Source organism: Syzygium oleosum, unplaced genomic scaffold, assembly GCF_021117445.2.
Source record: "Syzygium oleosum isolate NSW1041296 unplaced genomic scaffold, Sole_v2.1 Sole_v2.29, whole genome shotgun sequence".
Taxonomy (NCBI): Eukaryota; Viridiplantae; Streptophyta; class Magnoliopsida; order Myrtales; family Myrtaceae; genus Syzygium; species Syzygium oleosum.
The window spans coordinates 3,184,840-3,201,347 of record NW_026607513.1 but is presented as its reverse complement, the minus strand read 5'-3'; the positions used below and the strand labels follow the sequence as shown (position 1 = coordinate 3,201,347).

Sequence of the window (16,508 nt, the reverse complement as noted above, 5' to 3'; positions counted from 1 at the left end):
CGCATTTACTTTCGTGTACCCAATCAATAGCTTGATGATCTGGAAGAATTGCAAAGAGAACAAAATGAAGTATGTATCCCTTCAATTTCAATGACAGCTTACTATTGTGCACAAAGTGAGCTCATGCCATATAAATTTGAATGATGCAAGTGATGCAACGATCAACAAACAAAGGGAAAATGTTTTACTAAATCTGATTTATCAATTGCAATTATTTCATTCAATGGATTGAAGTGCCGAATCTTTTTAAAAAGTGCGATCTACGTGGTAGCTGTGACCAATGTGAATTATAACATAGGCGAATCCGCAAAAGTGATAACCCTAATAATTAGGATCTTTCGTAAAGTATAGGCCTTCTGTACGTCAACTAAAAGGTTTAGGATTCAATCACATTTTGTATATTAGTTCTCTTGCAATAAAGAGAAAGACTTTCAAAGACAAGTATTTGTTGGGGGCAGCCCAACATGTTTGGGAATCAATTTGAAATATCCCAAAAATTGCTCATCAAGAATACCTAATATGAATGAGTCCTATTATGGTAGGACGTTGACAAGGAAGAAATCTAAATAAGAAGTCTTAGTTAGAAAGAATACCATGATGGAATCAATTTTAGTGATTGCCCAATTGGAAGAATTCCAATCAATCGGGGAGATTTCTAATTGGGAGGTGATTTTCAATCAATTAGGAAGGATTCTAGGCTTTTGCTATATTCTTGGTCTTTCTTGTTATGTTACTCTGCCTCTTTCTAGATACAAAAAATCGAGAGATTTCTCTTTGTGCTTCTTATACATGCACGCTTCGTGCATTCATGTTTGCGAGTTGTGATTCAATGCTTTTCGTTTTTATTGCGTCATTTTACGAAGTTGAATTAGGAAAAAAAGCTATTTGAAGTCCCAACTTCGACCAAGATTAAAGGTCTTTAGAGATCAAGGAATTACTAAATGAGTCCGTTACATGCAACTAATAAAAAGAGTATTTCTTGCAAACCTCAAGACTAGAAACATAGATTATAGGCACGCTCAACAAGAATAATTAAAGTAAATAACACTTGCGAATTATTTCCTATCCATCGTTCCTAGGAAGTTGCCGACGTGTCTCCTCATGGCATCGATTCTTCTTAGAACTCTGGTGTGCTTGCCCACACGTACAAGGGGAGCAACAACGCATCGACCAGCAAGTATTCAAAAATTAGCCCTGACCATCCTTCGACCGCGCCTTGTTTCCCAGGGGATCAATCATAAGGGACATAAAGTAGGCACCGCCAAGCATGAATACAGACCAGCAAACCATGACAGAGACGGGCAATAGGGTAACAGCGGTGGCCCAGATTGTGCCGATGGAGGTGAAGAAAACCGTGCCATTGAAGAGCGCGAACATGTATAGCTTCCAGCTGTACGGGATTAGGTCTAGGGCTGAATGTGCTTTACAATATCAATGCCGCTGCAATTGGCGGTAACGCCAGTGGAATTGGCCAAGGGATTTGCAGAGTTATCATGCGAGTATCCTCCCGGAGGAGTGTGAGCGGCTTGGTAAGTGGCAGTCGTAATTAAGGAAAACATTACCAGGATTATGTTGCGGGCGGATTCATTTCGGATGCCGAAAAGCCATGCGTACTTCTCAAATGAAGTTAGTTCCAAGCTAAAATATTGTGGTAGAGAGATGGTACGAGCTCGACGTCCTTGATTACATAACCTCTTCGCAACATCTCGATCATGGTTACAATTCTCTTGGAAGATTTCCAGAGCCATCTTCTATTATTGCTGAAGTTCTTCACATTTACATTTGTAAACCCAATCAACGACCTGATGATCTGGAAGAAATGCAAAGGAAACAAAATGAAGTATGTATCCCTTCAATTTCAATCACCGCTCTGTCATAAGCTTTACTATTGCGCACAAAGTGAGTTCATGCCGCATAAGTTTGAAAGATGCTAGTGATGCAACCAGCGACATACAAAGAGAAGAAGTTTACTGAACCTTTATTATCAAATGCAATCGTTTCAACCAACGTAACGAAGTCCTAAATCTTTTTAAAAAGTGTGATTTAGTTCTTTCACCCTAAATAATTTACGTGATACCTAGGAATTGTCCATATGAGTTGTAACATAAATGAGTTCACAAAATTGATGACCCAAATGATTGATTTTTCGTAAAAGTTTAGAGTAACCACATCAATCGAAAGGTTTAGGATTTAACTACATAATGAACAAGAGTGTTTTTTTGCTATGAAGAAAAAGATTACCATAGATAGATTGTCCACCAAGGGATTATATTAGCTTGTGCTAGATTGTCCCTGTTAGCTTCCATTTCACTATCTTCTATCTTGTTCAACATGTTAGGATGGAGTGATTTCGAAAAAAGGAAAGAGATTTTGCTAATCAATAAGAAGAATAAAAGAATAGAAAAAAATGAATTAAGTTTTTGTTATGTTCGGCAGGAATGATTATGATGCAAAGAGTTGGAAGGAAATTAGTCATCCAAAACTATCCAACTTAGAGACATTTAGGAAACGAATGGTAACCATTCCGCTCCAGAAATCAAATTCTTGCTAGAAATTGATTTCTGGAATTCTTGCCAGAAATTGATTTTTGGAGGAGAAATCTGTTTGATAAAACATGATTAATTCTGCTCCAGAAATTGATTTCTTAAACAGAAATCTGTTTTGATTTGTTGATTTTTTTTGCACCTAAAAAAATTAAAATTTCACTCAAAATGGGTGGCCACAGGTATTCTAAGCCATTCTGTGAAGTTTTAAAATTTTTATTTTTTGATTTTTCTGGGCACCTCAAAAAATTTAAATTTCACTCAAAGTGGGTGGCCAAAGGTATTCTAAGCCCTTTTGTGAAGTTTTAAAATTTTTGATTTTTTTGGGCACCTCAAAAAATTAAATTTCACTCAAAATGGGTGACCACATGTATTCTTAAGCCATTCTGTGAAGTTTTGAAATTTTTGATTTTTTTTGGGCACCTCAAAAAATTTAAATTTCACTCAAAGTGGGTGGCCACAAGTATTCTAAGTCATTTTGTGAAGTTTTGAAATTTTTGATTTTTTGATTTTTTTGGACACCTAAAAAAATTTAAATTTCACTCAAGGGTGGCTTCTAAGCCATTTTGTGAAGTTTCGAAATTTTTGATTTTTTTTATATTTTTTGAAAAAAATTCACCAAATTTCCTATTTTCCCGAAATCTAACTTTTTTTTATTTTCTGGAAATTTTTATGAATTTTTCTGTAATTTTTCAATTTTTATTCATTTCTGAAAAAAAAAATTAGTAAGATCTCAAAATATATTGTAAAAGCCACGAAAAAGAGATAAAAGAGAGAGAATGCATTCTAGAAGAGAGAATCTACAAAAAGTAGCTTCTCTTTTTCTTGCGCAAAACTCATTCTGAAGTCAAGAATGCATTCTGGAATCAAGTATTTTTAACAAACGCATTTTTATTCCAGAATGCAAAAATTACTCCAGAATGCATTCCGGAAATTTTTTAACAAATGCATTTCTGTTCCAGAATGAATTCCATGTGCGCCCTTAGTGCTCACTAAAATTGAGTTTTGTAGGGGTTTGATGGGAAACAAATTTAATCATACCTTTTCTCTCCACTAAATAACCTCTAAACAACTACTTATACTCCAATTAAAAAATTGTTAGGCCAATTAGAATGAACTCAAATTAGAAGCATCATGAGCTTAAAATAGTTTCCCTAGCAGCAGTTTTTGAAATTAAGCTATGGGTTTATTTTGATAAAACTCAGAAATAAGCGCTAGAGTTGATAATCGTAAGCTCTGAAAATAGAAGAAAAATGTTTTTGACAAAAATTAAAATACATTGCTGAGCATGATTATTTCTGACCAACTATGTGATTACCATTCTTAGGTTTTAACAATGTAATTAGGAAGATTCTAATTACTATCCATTATTCCGATTACTAGATTAAGTGAATATTTTGACTGAACTGAATCTTTTAAGTCATGTACGAATTCGGATTTTCATACAATTTTAATCTCATTCAGTGCTAAATTTTCAGTTTCCAAAGTTTAATTAGATTTTCAAACAGGCCCACATGTATCTATTAAATTAAATGTAAACATCTAAAAATAATCGACATACTCATATTATCACTATCTTAATACGAGTATTTAACTTAAAAAGAAACAACTCTACTCGTGGATCTAATTTTCTCTCAACCCATCTGAATGATATAAAAAGTCTATTATATGTTTGGATGGAGGGATTTGAAGGGAATTGAAATGATTTGAGTAATTACTAAGGAAACAAATGAAGAGAAAAGAATGGATCAACCTGTAAAAGATGTATTCAATACAGGGGTCGAGCCTACTCTCTCGTGACCTTTTACTTTTTTTTTTGTTTTTGGTCGACAGAAATTCTATTGAATTTGAAAGTACTCAAACATTCAAAGCCCACGTCAGGGGCATCAAGACACGGTAGATCCCAAAGTGGATGGGAGATGGGCTGCCCAATTGGCAGAAGAACATTCACTCTTTGTGCCTTACTAATCCAATCCGCTACTCAATTAGACTCCCTTGTGCAATGGGCCAAAGACAGGTGCTTAAACCTGCCCATTACCCTCTCGCGACCTTGTGCACAGGGCCGCTGGGAGGTAATAGTGCGAGGGAAGGAGTGACATCCATCGCCCCTGATTCCTTTTCTTCTCTCCATCAAAGGAAACCAAACAAGGTTATTCCGTTCAAATCTCCTCTCTCTGAATGTTCCTAAAACCATGTGTTTTCGACTCATGATATCTCATTATCATAACATTTGTTCTTGGGTAAGATTATGTCTAATTCAATGATCGAACAATAAAAGCAAGAATACCCACGAAATCGATGAACTATACCTCGGGCTGCTGCTCTCCGGATGTAGCAATATGTAAGACGGTGTTACCATCTTCGTCTTTCCAATTCAAGATTTCTGTCAAATAGACTCGCCTAAGCCATCCGAATAGAACTTTGAATGCTCTGAAGTTGTGCTTCTTAACAGCAACGTGAACTGCGGTCTCACATCGGCTCGTCAAATCTTCAATGGACGATTTGCAAGCGGATAACAATTCGGCCAAGAGCTCCAGCTCATTGTCTCCTTCTTTCCTAGCGACATAATGCAAAGGGGTGATTCCACGTCGTCCTCAGACAACCTTTGAGAATTAAAGCATGTGAACTATTATAGCTTTCGGTAAATTAAAAAAAAAAAAAGAACTATTATAGCTGCTGTCTGATTTACGACCATGGAAAAATCAATTGCCAATTCCATTAAGGGGAACAACTGATGAAGAGCTCACCGATGACTCACCATTTTTTTTTTTTCGGTCGGATAATGACTCACCATTTTAGAGATACTGATTTGATCGTCATGACGGTAATTGGGGTAATTGCAGAAACACGATTAAAGATTTTGTTTTGCCCATTTAAGAACTTAAAAGTCTAAAAAAGCTTCGATCAGATGTCAAGTTTGCGATCGGTGGAATTCAAGCATTGGAATTTTTGTACTTCACAGAGTTTAAGTAGTTACCACTGTCGTGTGCCAGGTGGGTGTACTTGTGATTCGTCAAGACAGCCTCAGCTGCTACTCCCCACAACTTCAAGTAGTTGGGGAGAAATGATGCCCAACGATATTACAAAAGCCAAACAAAAGAAAAAATCAGACCTCTAATTATTGGCTTAGGATTAATTAGACTTCTTCGATTAGTTTAACTTATCTTGGTTCCCGGATTGGGAATCTTCGCATGTAAGTTCTCTGACAGAGAAAGACCCTCCAACCGGTGGAATTGTTCGTCGGGGATAAATCATAAACAATGACTACGTAATTATATTTCGGTTGACTATGGCACTATATATGATTTTGCAAGTTATGCTACTCTTACTTCCATTCATTATCAACGAGCAACGCCCCTTTACACCTACATTTCCCTAGTCAAACTATGGACCCTCGGCTTTGCCAAGCAATAGAAAATGATGATGTTGATCTGCTACACGGGTTCATTGTGGAGGAGAGAAAACTCTTAAACCTTGCATCTAAGGGCCCCTTCCCTAATACTCCTCTACACATTGCCTCAGCCGCCGGGAAAACTGAAGTGGCTATGGAAATTGCCATCTCGAAGCCATCATTCGCTTGAAAAATTAATACAGAGGGTTACAGCCCCATGCACTTAGCTTTGAAACACGAGCATTATAACACCGCAAGGGCACTGATGACCCTCAACCCCAAGTTGATCTTTTAACCCAAAAGTTTCGGGATCACTGATTATAAATAATAACTACATATCATTTTAGAAAAAAAAAACCATAATGCAATATTAGATACAATAGCTACTACCTAATTTTGGGGATGGGTTATTCAAGCAGTGTAGATGTCAAACGAGAAAGATCAACAGTTATTTTAATAAAGGTTATAGATTTATCGCATGAACCATCTACTAATATTTTATTTACTTTCTCAAGGGAGTTTGATGATTGCTAAGCAAGCACGAATAACCTCCTGCGAGGTGCACTTCGCACAAGCTCTCCCAAGCCCTATCAATCGCAATTTGATTTTCTCGTGAATTATTCCATTTGGTTTTACTTAGGATTCCAACTGGAGTTCTGGGTGGGGGAGTTCTTCAATGACTGAACTCTGGGAGGCTTGAGCTTCGCTTGCTGAAACCAGAGCCTCTGCGGCTCATGTATCTAGTGGAGTCGACAGCTTTGCCGCTACTTCTTCTTCCCTTTCCGGTTGAGGAGGAAAGAAAGATGCCGCTTGAAGATGCCTTGTTGCGAAGCGTACATACAGACAAAGGTAATTGGAAAATTGTATTATGTAATGTTGGCAAATTGACTTTAGAATAATGTCAAAAGGATGCCTTTCTTACAGCTCACGATGATCTTGTCTCGACTCCATGTCCTACATCTCCAAGGATTTGTTCCTTTGGATGGATGAGTTTGAACTTCCAGTCCTAGGAAAGAGGCACTGGATCAGAGAGCTCTACCCTTTTTTAAGCTTGCTTTGGCTGGTAGAAGCTGCTGCTTCTATTCTATTCATTATAATTGGCCCAGCCGACTAACTGAATTTGGAAAGTCTGAGATCATTCTATGTTAATTTAGCAATCATAAAATGCTCATAAAAATTCTCAAACTAGTGCCCCTGATCCAAATCCACTCTCTATTAGCAGTATGGTATTTCATGTGGAGGGCAGATTTGGATCAGGAGCACTAGCTTGGAGTATTTCACTTATCAATATTCTTGGGAAGTATAAACGTATGGCCACATGACAATTTTAGCCAGAACACTTTCCTACCCTTGCTTATCGAATTTTTGCCCACAAGAGAAAGAGACTTTTTGTGAGAAGTCTCTTGCGTATCTAGAGCAAAAAAATTAAGTGTCAATAAACTTTCTCACGTTTATGAGAGCATCAGGACCTATGTGTGTCTCATCTAGCTTGGGCAAATCCAAAACTGTGGCTTTTAATGCATTTGTTACCTGTACTTATAGAATTTGCACCCGTTGATGCCCAATACCATGCTGACAGCTAATCCCACGGGTATGTTTTGAACTGCTATGGCCAAAGTCACCAGTAGACATCAGAAGAATCCTTGAACCAGCAAAAGAAACTCCAACTCCGGAGTGTTAGATAAGCTTCACAAATCCCTTATAATGCTTGTTAACATAAATCTCTTTTACTTTTAAATTCGTGGGTTTGTTTTTAAGAATCCACGTTAATTTTAGGCCTCATCCTTGATAAAAGAAAAAATCCTCAAACATCAATAAAAGTGTTGCCTTAGATAGTAAGAAAGTTTGCTTCTCTCCTAAAAATTTTGATTCAAATTTTATTGGCAACACATCAAGAGTAAAATCATCTGCCGGATCTCTCTCTACACAGTGAAGACAAAGAGGCAATACCAAACTAAAGCCAAACCCAAACTCAAAAAGGAGAGGGCAATGATTCCTCTTGGCTAGAGGTATCAAAATGGGTCATGCACTTATTTTTTGACTTATATATTTGGGGTTGGGTTGTAAATGGGTTGTTAGACATTTGATGGGCCGAGTCAAAATTGATTTAAAATATTGAAGTCCAATCAAATGGGTTATAAGTGGGTCCTTTGGAAACTCATTTAAAAACTTACTATGTAAGGAAAAATATGGGAAGTGGGGCCTAGTTGAATTGGGTCTTTCTGGGGCTTGATTCGAGTCAGGAAGTCGTATTTCCAAATAATTGCCCCCCGAGTCCTTGCTCTAGGTGGATAGATCTGCCCGGTAGGTGTGAAAAATTACTCGCATGCCCTTCTACTTAAATTTTTTTTTTCAGTGTCCTAAAATCATTTATTTAGCAATTAGTTCAGAAAATTCAAGGGAAAATTACAAAAAAAAAAAGTCCCAAACTTATTATAATTGTGCAAATTCAGTTATAAACATTTTTTTTATTAATTGAATCCTAAAAATTTTGCATTTGTGCCAATTCAGTGTATCCAGCCAATATTGACTAGTCGGCGCTGATGTGGACAATTTTTAATAATATTTTAATATTTTTTCAGAAAAAACTTTCCGTTTTTTCTTTTTTTTCTCTATCTCTTCTTTTTCTTTCCTTCTTACCTTGGCCGGCGAGGTCAACCTTGCCATGGTTGGGCATGGCTCCTCGCCCACGACATGATTGTTTTGTAAAATTTACTTGCTTAAGGAGAAAAAATGCTAAAAAATTAATCCCAAGACGAATTGGGTATGGGTCGGGAAATTCGCATTAAAAATAAAAGGGCCAAAACGGGTTAAATTTGTCAATTTGGATCAAACCATTTATAACCCGACCCAACCCACCTGTTTGACGGCCAACTCTTGGCTTGATTTGCCAAGATTATTTCTCAATATATAGGAACAAAACGGTCCTTACTTAGCTTTCGCAAGGGGGCGACGGTCGAATTGGAGGAAAGTCGGCAAAGCCAAACAAAGTAACAATTGATTGAAAAATTATAGCATTTAATAAGGTTTGATTTAAATTAATGAAGTTTAATGTAATATCATTTTCAATCTAATTTAAAAAATTCTCTCTACTAACTGGAAGATGTTCATGTACTCGTGGATTTTCAACACCATTGTACCTTTTTTTTTTTGTCAGTCATTATTGTACCTATTAAAGATATGAGAAAAACTCGGGTTTGATTACATATTTAAAATGTTTTTCGATTAAGGTGTATTAATGCCGTGGGGCCGCACGTTCAATCGCTCATTTTAAAATTTTGGTCGTGGCCAACTTGCACTCGTGACACATGTCTAATCACTTGCCACGTGTATAATTTATGCCCAATGAAAAGTTGCCAAGGGATAATACAAATATTACATGCTAAAAAAGAAAAGAATGTCCAAATATTAGCACTATATATATGTTGTTAAAGCGCTGATTAGAATGTGTCATCAAATGGGAAATATGTGAAGACGGCGCTCTTCGTGGATTGATGATCGAGCTGATCGGAAAACAAGCCAGTTTCATGTTGAGCCTCAAGAGCAAAAAGTCGAAGTTTTGGAATTTCCTTTTCAAGAACCGGAGGATTTGGAGCATTTTGAGCTCGAGGAAGAATGTCAGGGTGAGCATTTTTTAAATTAGTACGGAGAGACGATTTTGGAGAAAAGCTCCTCTCATGTTGATCTAAATTTAGACACAGATGAGATTTCGGCAGAGAAATCTGAAGTGATAGAAAATGGAAAGAATTACAATAGATCTAATATTGATTTCGTGATACTGTAAACTTTAAAGAATCAGTTAATGGATCAATATATGTTGAAGTTTGGTTGAGATCTTTTCTTAAAGCAAAAATAATTTGATTGAATTTGCAGGGATGGCTTCGAATTCCAAGAGTATTGTAGTAGATATGCTTTGCCAGGCAAACGACAATTTTAAAAACTCAAGGTCGAGCTTTTTTATCAATAAAGTGAGAATGATGTGGGACACCTCAAGTTTGGTATTATGCCTTATATTGGATGAACTTAGGATTTTGAATTTTGATATTTCCTTCTTTAATTAAGTTAGTTTAGGATCTTCATTGAGAATCCAATAGTTGAACTTAATGTTTTTATTTTTTGAACTTTTTAAATGCGTGAAGGTATCTTATCTTTGATTGGAAGATCCCACGTGATCTAGTTGTTTTTAAAGGTTTAACTGGGCTATTTTTTATACTCTTGGGATATCTTTTTCTCTTACTTTGTTGAAAAAAGGTTGCAATCGTGTTTATTTGTTGTGTTTATGGGCATAGTTCGCCTCTTTTCAGAAATAAAGAAAATAGAGATATTTCTCTCTTTGCGTACGGTGCATGTACGCTTCGGACGTTCACATTTGCAATTCGTCACTTTAGTGCTTTTCGTTTCCACTCGCATCATTTTTATGAAGTTATATTAAGAAAAAAAGATTCATAAAGGTCTTTAGGGCTTAAGGAATTAATAGATGAGGCCATTGTATGCAACTAATAAGAAGAGTCTAGTTCTTGCAAACCTCAAGACTAGAAACATAGCTTATATGCACAGTCGACACGAGTAACTTGAGTAAATAATACATGCGAATTATTCCTTTAATCCTGGGATGTTGCTGAGCTGTCGTCTCCTTGTAGCATCGACTTCGGATACAACTCGGATGTGCTTTCGCCAGAAATGCCAGGGCAACATAAACGTGATGAGCAGAAAGAACAAAAGAAACTGAAACAGGAGAGATCCTATGGCCCCATCGGATGCGGGGAATTCAATCACAAGGGAAACACAGTAGGCAACGCTGAGACAAGTTAAAGCGTAGTAAACAATGAGAGTATGGGGCCATAGTGAAACAGCAGCGACCATGATGGAGCCGACAGAGACGAAAAAAGCGGCGCTGTTGAGATATACGAACATATAGAGATAAGCGCCACTCAGTATAATGTTTCCGGCTTGATGTGGCTTTTCAATAGCAATAATGGCGCTGGAATTGGAAGTAACGACAGAGGAATTGGCCAGGGGATTTGAAGAGGAATCCGGCCAGTATCCTCCTGGCGGAGTGAGCACGGCTTGGTAAGTGGCAGTCGCAACTAAGGTAGCCACTACAAGGATTATGTTGCGAGTCGCTTCATCTTCGATGCCCTGAGACTTTGAGTACTCCTCAAAGGCAGTTAGTTCCTTGCTAAAAAACTGTGATAGAGGGAGGGCAGGAGTAGATCTTAGGTGTAAACTCTTCGCAACATCTTCATTAAAATGAGGATTCTCTTGGAAGATGTCCAGAGCCGTCCTCTTCTGGACGTTCTTCGCATTTACTTTCGTATACCACATCAACATATTGATGATCTGGAAGAAAAGGGAACAAAATGAAGTATGTATCACTTCAATATCAATCATTGCTTTGTTACGGGCTTTACAATCGTACACAAAGTGAGCTCATGCCATATATGTTTGAATGATGCAAGTGATGCAACAGTCGATGAACAAAGGGAAAAAGTTTACTAACTGATGTATCAAATTCAATTATTTAAATCGAAGTACTGAAGTTCCAAATTTTTTTCAAAAAGTGAGATTTAGTCCTTTTACTTGAAATTTTTTATGTGGTATTTAGAAATATCCCATGTGAATTATAATATCGGCGAATCCACAAAAGTGATGACCCCAATAACTATGAACTTTCATAAGAGTATAAGCCTTGATTACTTCAATTGAAAGGCTTAGAATTCAATCTCATTTTGTATATTAGTTCTCTAGCAATGAAGAGAGAGACTTCCTAAGATAGGTATATTTATACCTTTGATGCATAGGATTCAACTGATCATGGAGTAATTTTCCGATCTACAAAGATATTATTTTATGGTCGTGTCATATTGTCTTTATTAGCTTCCATTTCACTAGCTTCTATCTCGTACAATATGTTCGGATGGACTGATTTCAAAAGAAGGAAAAAGACTTTGCTAATCAATATGAAAAATAAAATAATAGAAAAGAATTAAGTAAGTTATTATTGTGTTAGGTATGAGTGATCATGATGGAAAGAGTTGGAAGGAAATTATTCATCCAAAACCATCTAACCAATAGAGATTTAGAGCTCACTAATAACTGCGTTTTTCTGGGGTTCGAAGGGAAACAATTTTAATCATTCCTATTTTCTCCACTTAATATACTGTAAACAAGGTGATCTCTCTCTATGTCACGCCTTTTCTTTCGTTACTTTTTATCTACCTCCTCCAAACAAAACATTGTTAGGCCAATTAAGTGAACACAAGGTGGAAGCATCTCGAGCTTAAAATATTTTTCCCACTTTTTGAAGTGAAATTATGGGCCTGTTTTGATAAAATTAAAAAGTAAGCGCTAGCACTGATAATCTTAAGCAATGAAAATAGATATAAAAAATTGTTTTTTGATAATTAAAATACATCAATGAATATGATTAATTTCTTACCAAACATGGAACTGTGATTACTATTGATAGGTTTTAACAACATAAGTGAGAAGATTCTAATTACTGTCCATTATACTGATTATTAGATTACCTGAATGTTTTGACTGAATTGAGTCTTTAAGTCGGACACTAATTAGGATGGAAAATTACCAAAAAATTTCTAAACATACTGCAATTGTGCCAATTCAATCCTAAACTTTTTTTTGCCAATTGAACACTAAACATTTTTTACGTTTTGCCAATTGAGTCCATCTACATGCTCATTTTGGTGAAAAATCATCGATGTGAGTACTCCGACTATCTTATTATAAATAACGCGCTAACGTGGCCTTATTAATACAAATTTTAATGTTTTTGAATTATTTATTTATTTTTCTTTTTTCTTTTTTATTTTATTTTCTTTCCTTTCTTTATTTTTTTCCCTGAACTTCCAATGAAGCTAAACGAAGGTTCCAACCCTTGCTTGTAAAAGCCCTTCAGTACTAGGGTAGAGCCTAGCAACCTCTCGTCGGCCAAGTGCACGGGGAAATTGTCAAAAGGAGAATGAAAGAAAAAGAAGATGGAAAGGAAAAATATAAATATAAAAAAATTTAAAAAATGTTAAAATATTATCTAAAAAATAATGTAACCAAACATGGTGGTCCCGTTCAAATCTCCTCATTCTGAATATTTTCTAGCCAAAATTGACTATGACCATTATAGACGTTCGGAAGATTACGCAAAGTGAAAAGGCTCGAACAATTGGCAAAAGCAGAAATAACTTACGAAAATGAACTATCACAATCTACAATAGATTTAAGACTTTTTTTTATAATTCTCCCCTAATTAGGATTATCGTACAAATTTAATCTAATACATTGCTTAATTTTTAATTTCGAGAGCTTAATTTAAATTTCAAACATGCCCATATGTATATATTAAACCAAAAAAATGAAAAACAATCTACATACTCATATAATAAATATCTTAATGAGTATTTGACTTTTTTTTTTATATTAGAAGCACCACTTGTTGACCTAATTTTTACGACCCATCTGAATGGCATAAAAAGTCTATTATATGTTTGGATGGTGAGTGATTTTGAGAGAAATGAAATGATTAGAACAATCACTAAGGAAACAAATGAAGATAAAAGAATGGATGAGAGAAATGAAATGATTAGAATAATCACTAAGGAAACAAATGAAGATAAAAGAATGGATCCACCTGTGTAAAAACTGCATTCAATACTAGGGTAGAGCCTACCCTCCCGTGACCAAGTGCACGGGGAAATTGTCAAAAGGAGAATTGGAGGTGGAAGATTGGGAGGGATGGAGTTGACCGCAATCCCTCCTAATTCCTTTTGTTCTCTCCATCAAAAAAAGCCAAACAAGGTGACCCCATTTAGATCTCCTAATTCTGAATGTTTTCTAAAACCATTTACTTATTACCATTATATGTGTGGATAAGATTGTGTCAAATTGAAGGATAGAACAATAAAAGCATGAATAACTATGAAACCAATGAACTATACCTCGAGCTGCTCTCCGGATGCAGCAATATGTAAGACGGTGTTACCATCTTGGTCTTTCCAATCCAAGATTTTTGTCAGACGGACTCGCTTAAGCCATCCAAACAAAACCTTGAATGCTTCGAGGTTGTGGTTCTTGAGGGCAACGTGAACCGCTGTCTCACACTGGCCCGTCAAGTCTTCGATGGATGATTTACAAGTAGATAGGAATTCGGTCAGGAGTTCCAAGAGCTCCACGTCCTCCTGCTCATTCTCTCCTTTTTCCCCGGCTACAAAATGCAAAGGGGTGATCCCGCCTCGTCCTCGGACTCGAATCAACTTGGGGTCGAGGGTCATAAGTGCCATCGCAGTGTGATAATGCTTCTTGTGCAAAGCCAAGTGCATGGGGCTGTGACCCCCTCGATTCAGCTTTCGAGCAAACGATGGCTTCAAGATGGCTATCTCCATGGCCACTTTTGTTTTTCCCTTGTCTGCGGCATCGTGTAGTGGAGTATTGGGGAATGGGCCCTCAGATCCATGATCTAAGATATTTTCGTCCCGCTCAATTGAACTGTAGAGCTCATTGACATTATCAGCTGCTATTGCTTCTTGAAGGGACATTGTTTTGATGAGGGAAATGTAGGAGAAGAGGGCGTTTGCTCGTTGACGATCGATGGAAGTACGTGTAGCGAACTTGCAAAATCATAAATAGTGCCCTAGTCAACGCAAATTTACTTAGGTGAGTCATTGTTTATGATTGATCCTGGTGGAACCGCTCAATTGGTTGGGTGGTCTTTCTCCGTCGGGAATATTACATGCGTGAGCCGCGGTGACAAAATAATTTAACATTAATCAGAAGTTGACAAAATAATTCAATACTTTAATCGAACAAGTGTAATCAATACTAAGCCAATAATTTGTGGTATCACAATTTCTTTAGGTATTTGTAATATCGTCGTGGGGGAGTAGCAGCCGAGGCCGCATCGATAAATCATAACTACACCCAGACTGGCACGCAATGATGGTAAGTAGTTAAATTGTGTGGAACAGCTCAATGATCCCGGGAACAGCTCAATTGGTTGGGTGGTCTTTCTCCGTCGGGAATATTACATGCGTGATCCGCGGTGACAAAATAATTTAACATTAATAAGAAGTTGACAAAATAATTCAATACTTTAATCGAACAAGTGTAATCAATACTAAGCCAATAATTTGTGGTATCACAATTTCTTTTGGTATTTGTAATATCGTCGTGGGAGAGTAGCAGCTGAGGCCACATCGATAAATCATAACTACACCCAGTGCTGGCACGCTATGATAGTAAGTAGTTAAATTGTGTGGAACAGCTCAATTGATCCTCGGTGGAACAGCTCAATTAGTTGGGTTGTCTTTCTCCGTCGGGAATATTATATGCATGATCCGCGGTGACAAAATAATTTAACATTAATAAGAAGTTGACAAAATAATTCAATACTTTAATCGTACAAGTGTAATCAATACCAAGCCAATAATTTGTGGTATCACAATTTCTTTAGGTATTTGTAATATCGTCGTGGGGGAGTAGCAGCCGAGGCCGCATCGATAAATCATAACTACACCCAGACTGGCACGCTATGATGGTAAGTAGTTAAATTGTGTGGAACAGCTCAATTGATCCCGGTGGAACAGCTCAATTGGTTGGGTGGTCTTTCTCCGTCGGGAATATTACATGCGTGATCCGCGGTGACAAAATAATTTAACATTAATCAGAAGTTGACAAAATAATTCAATACTTTAATCGAACAAGTGTAATCAATACTAAGCCAATAATTTGTGGTATCACAATTTCTTTTGGTATTTGTAATATCGTCGTGGGGGAGTAGCAGCTGAGGCCATATCGATAAATCACAACTACACCCGCACTGGCACGCAATGATGGTAAGTAGTTAAATTGTGTGGAGTATAAGAATTTCAATGCTAGAATTCCACTGGTCGTGAACTTAACATTTATTTGAAGATTTCATAAAATTTTAATTTCTCAAGTGGCCAAAATGACATTTTAAATTCTCTATTAACCAACTGCACAAAATTTAAGTCTTGTTTTTCGCACTTACTTCTATTGCTGTCCAGAAAATTAGATTAATATCCATAAACTGGGTGAGTAATTGGTGGATTCTTCCTCACTTGTTCCTCTTTAATGTTTTTTTTTTGGTAAATAAAAGTAAACATAATACAAATTAACGTCTAAAATTTACTATCCCTACTTTGTCACTTAACAAAGCGCGAATCAACTCTTGAGGAGGCTCTAAGTAGAATAGTGTTCGAGTGCCCTTTATTCAATCTTCCAATAGGTTTCAAGTTCACTTAGTCGGTACTAATTCCCTAACACCAGACCTCTTACCTAGAACGCCTTTGTTAGTTCCAACGTAGATGGAGAGATGATTTGGAGAAAAGCGACTCTCATGTTGATCTTATTTGAGACACAAATGAGATTTCAGCGAGAAAATTTGAAGCAATAGAAAATGGAAAGGATAATAGTTGATCCAAAATCGGTTTCCTTATACCAGGAATTTAAAGAATCAATTGATAGATCGATCTTGAACTTTGGTTGGGATATTTTCTAAAAAGCAAGAAATTTGATTGATTTTGCGGATATGGCTCAAAATC

General features: G+C 36.6%; 1 protein-coding gene and 1 pseudogene across 1 annotated transcript; both read right to left on the bottom strand.

Moving 5' to 3' along the window:
• Positions 1–1,235: 1,235 nt before the first annotated feature.
• Positions 1,236–6,885, bottom strand: LOC115663751 (ankyrin repeat-containing protein BDA1-like; annotated as a pseudogene).
• A 3,642-nt stretch (positions 6,886–10,527) lies between these two features.
• Positions 10,528–14,483, bottom strand: LOC115663752 (ankyrin repeat-containing protein BDA1-like). The gene is made up of 2 exons (XM_056303761.1): positions 13,887–14,483; positions 10,528–11,274 (listed from the first exon to the last, which is right to left on the bottom strand). The coding sequence occupies exons 1-2, from the start codon at positions 14,481–14,483 to the stop codon at positions 10,528–10,530; spliced, it is 1,344 nt and encodes a 447-aa protein (XP_056159736.1).
• Positions 14,484–16,508: the final 2,025 nt, after the last annotated feature.

Coding starts and splice junctions, on each gene's coding strand:
- LOC115663752 (XM_056303761.1), bottom strand. CDS start 14,483: ATGTCCCTTCAAGAAGCAATAGCAGCTGATAATGTCAATGAGCTCTAC. Junction 11,275..13,886: donor CATCCGGAGAGCAGCTCGAG/GTATAGTTCATT, acceptor CTTTTCTTCCAG/ATCATCAATATGTTGATGTG.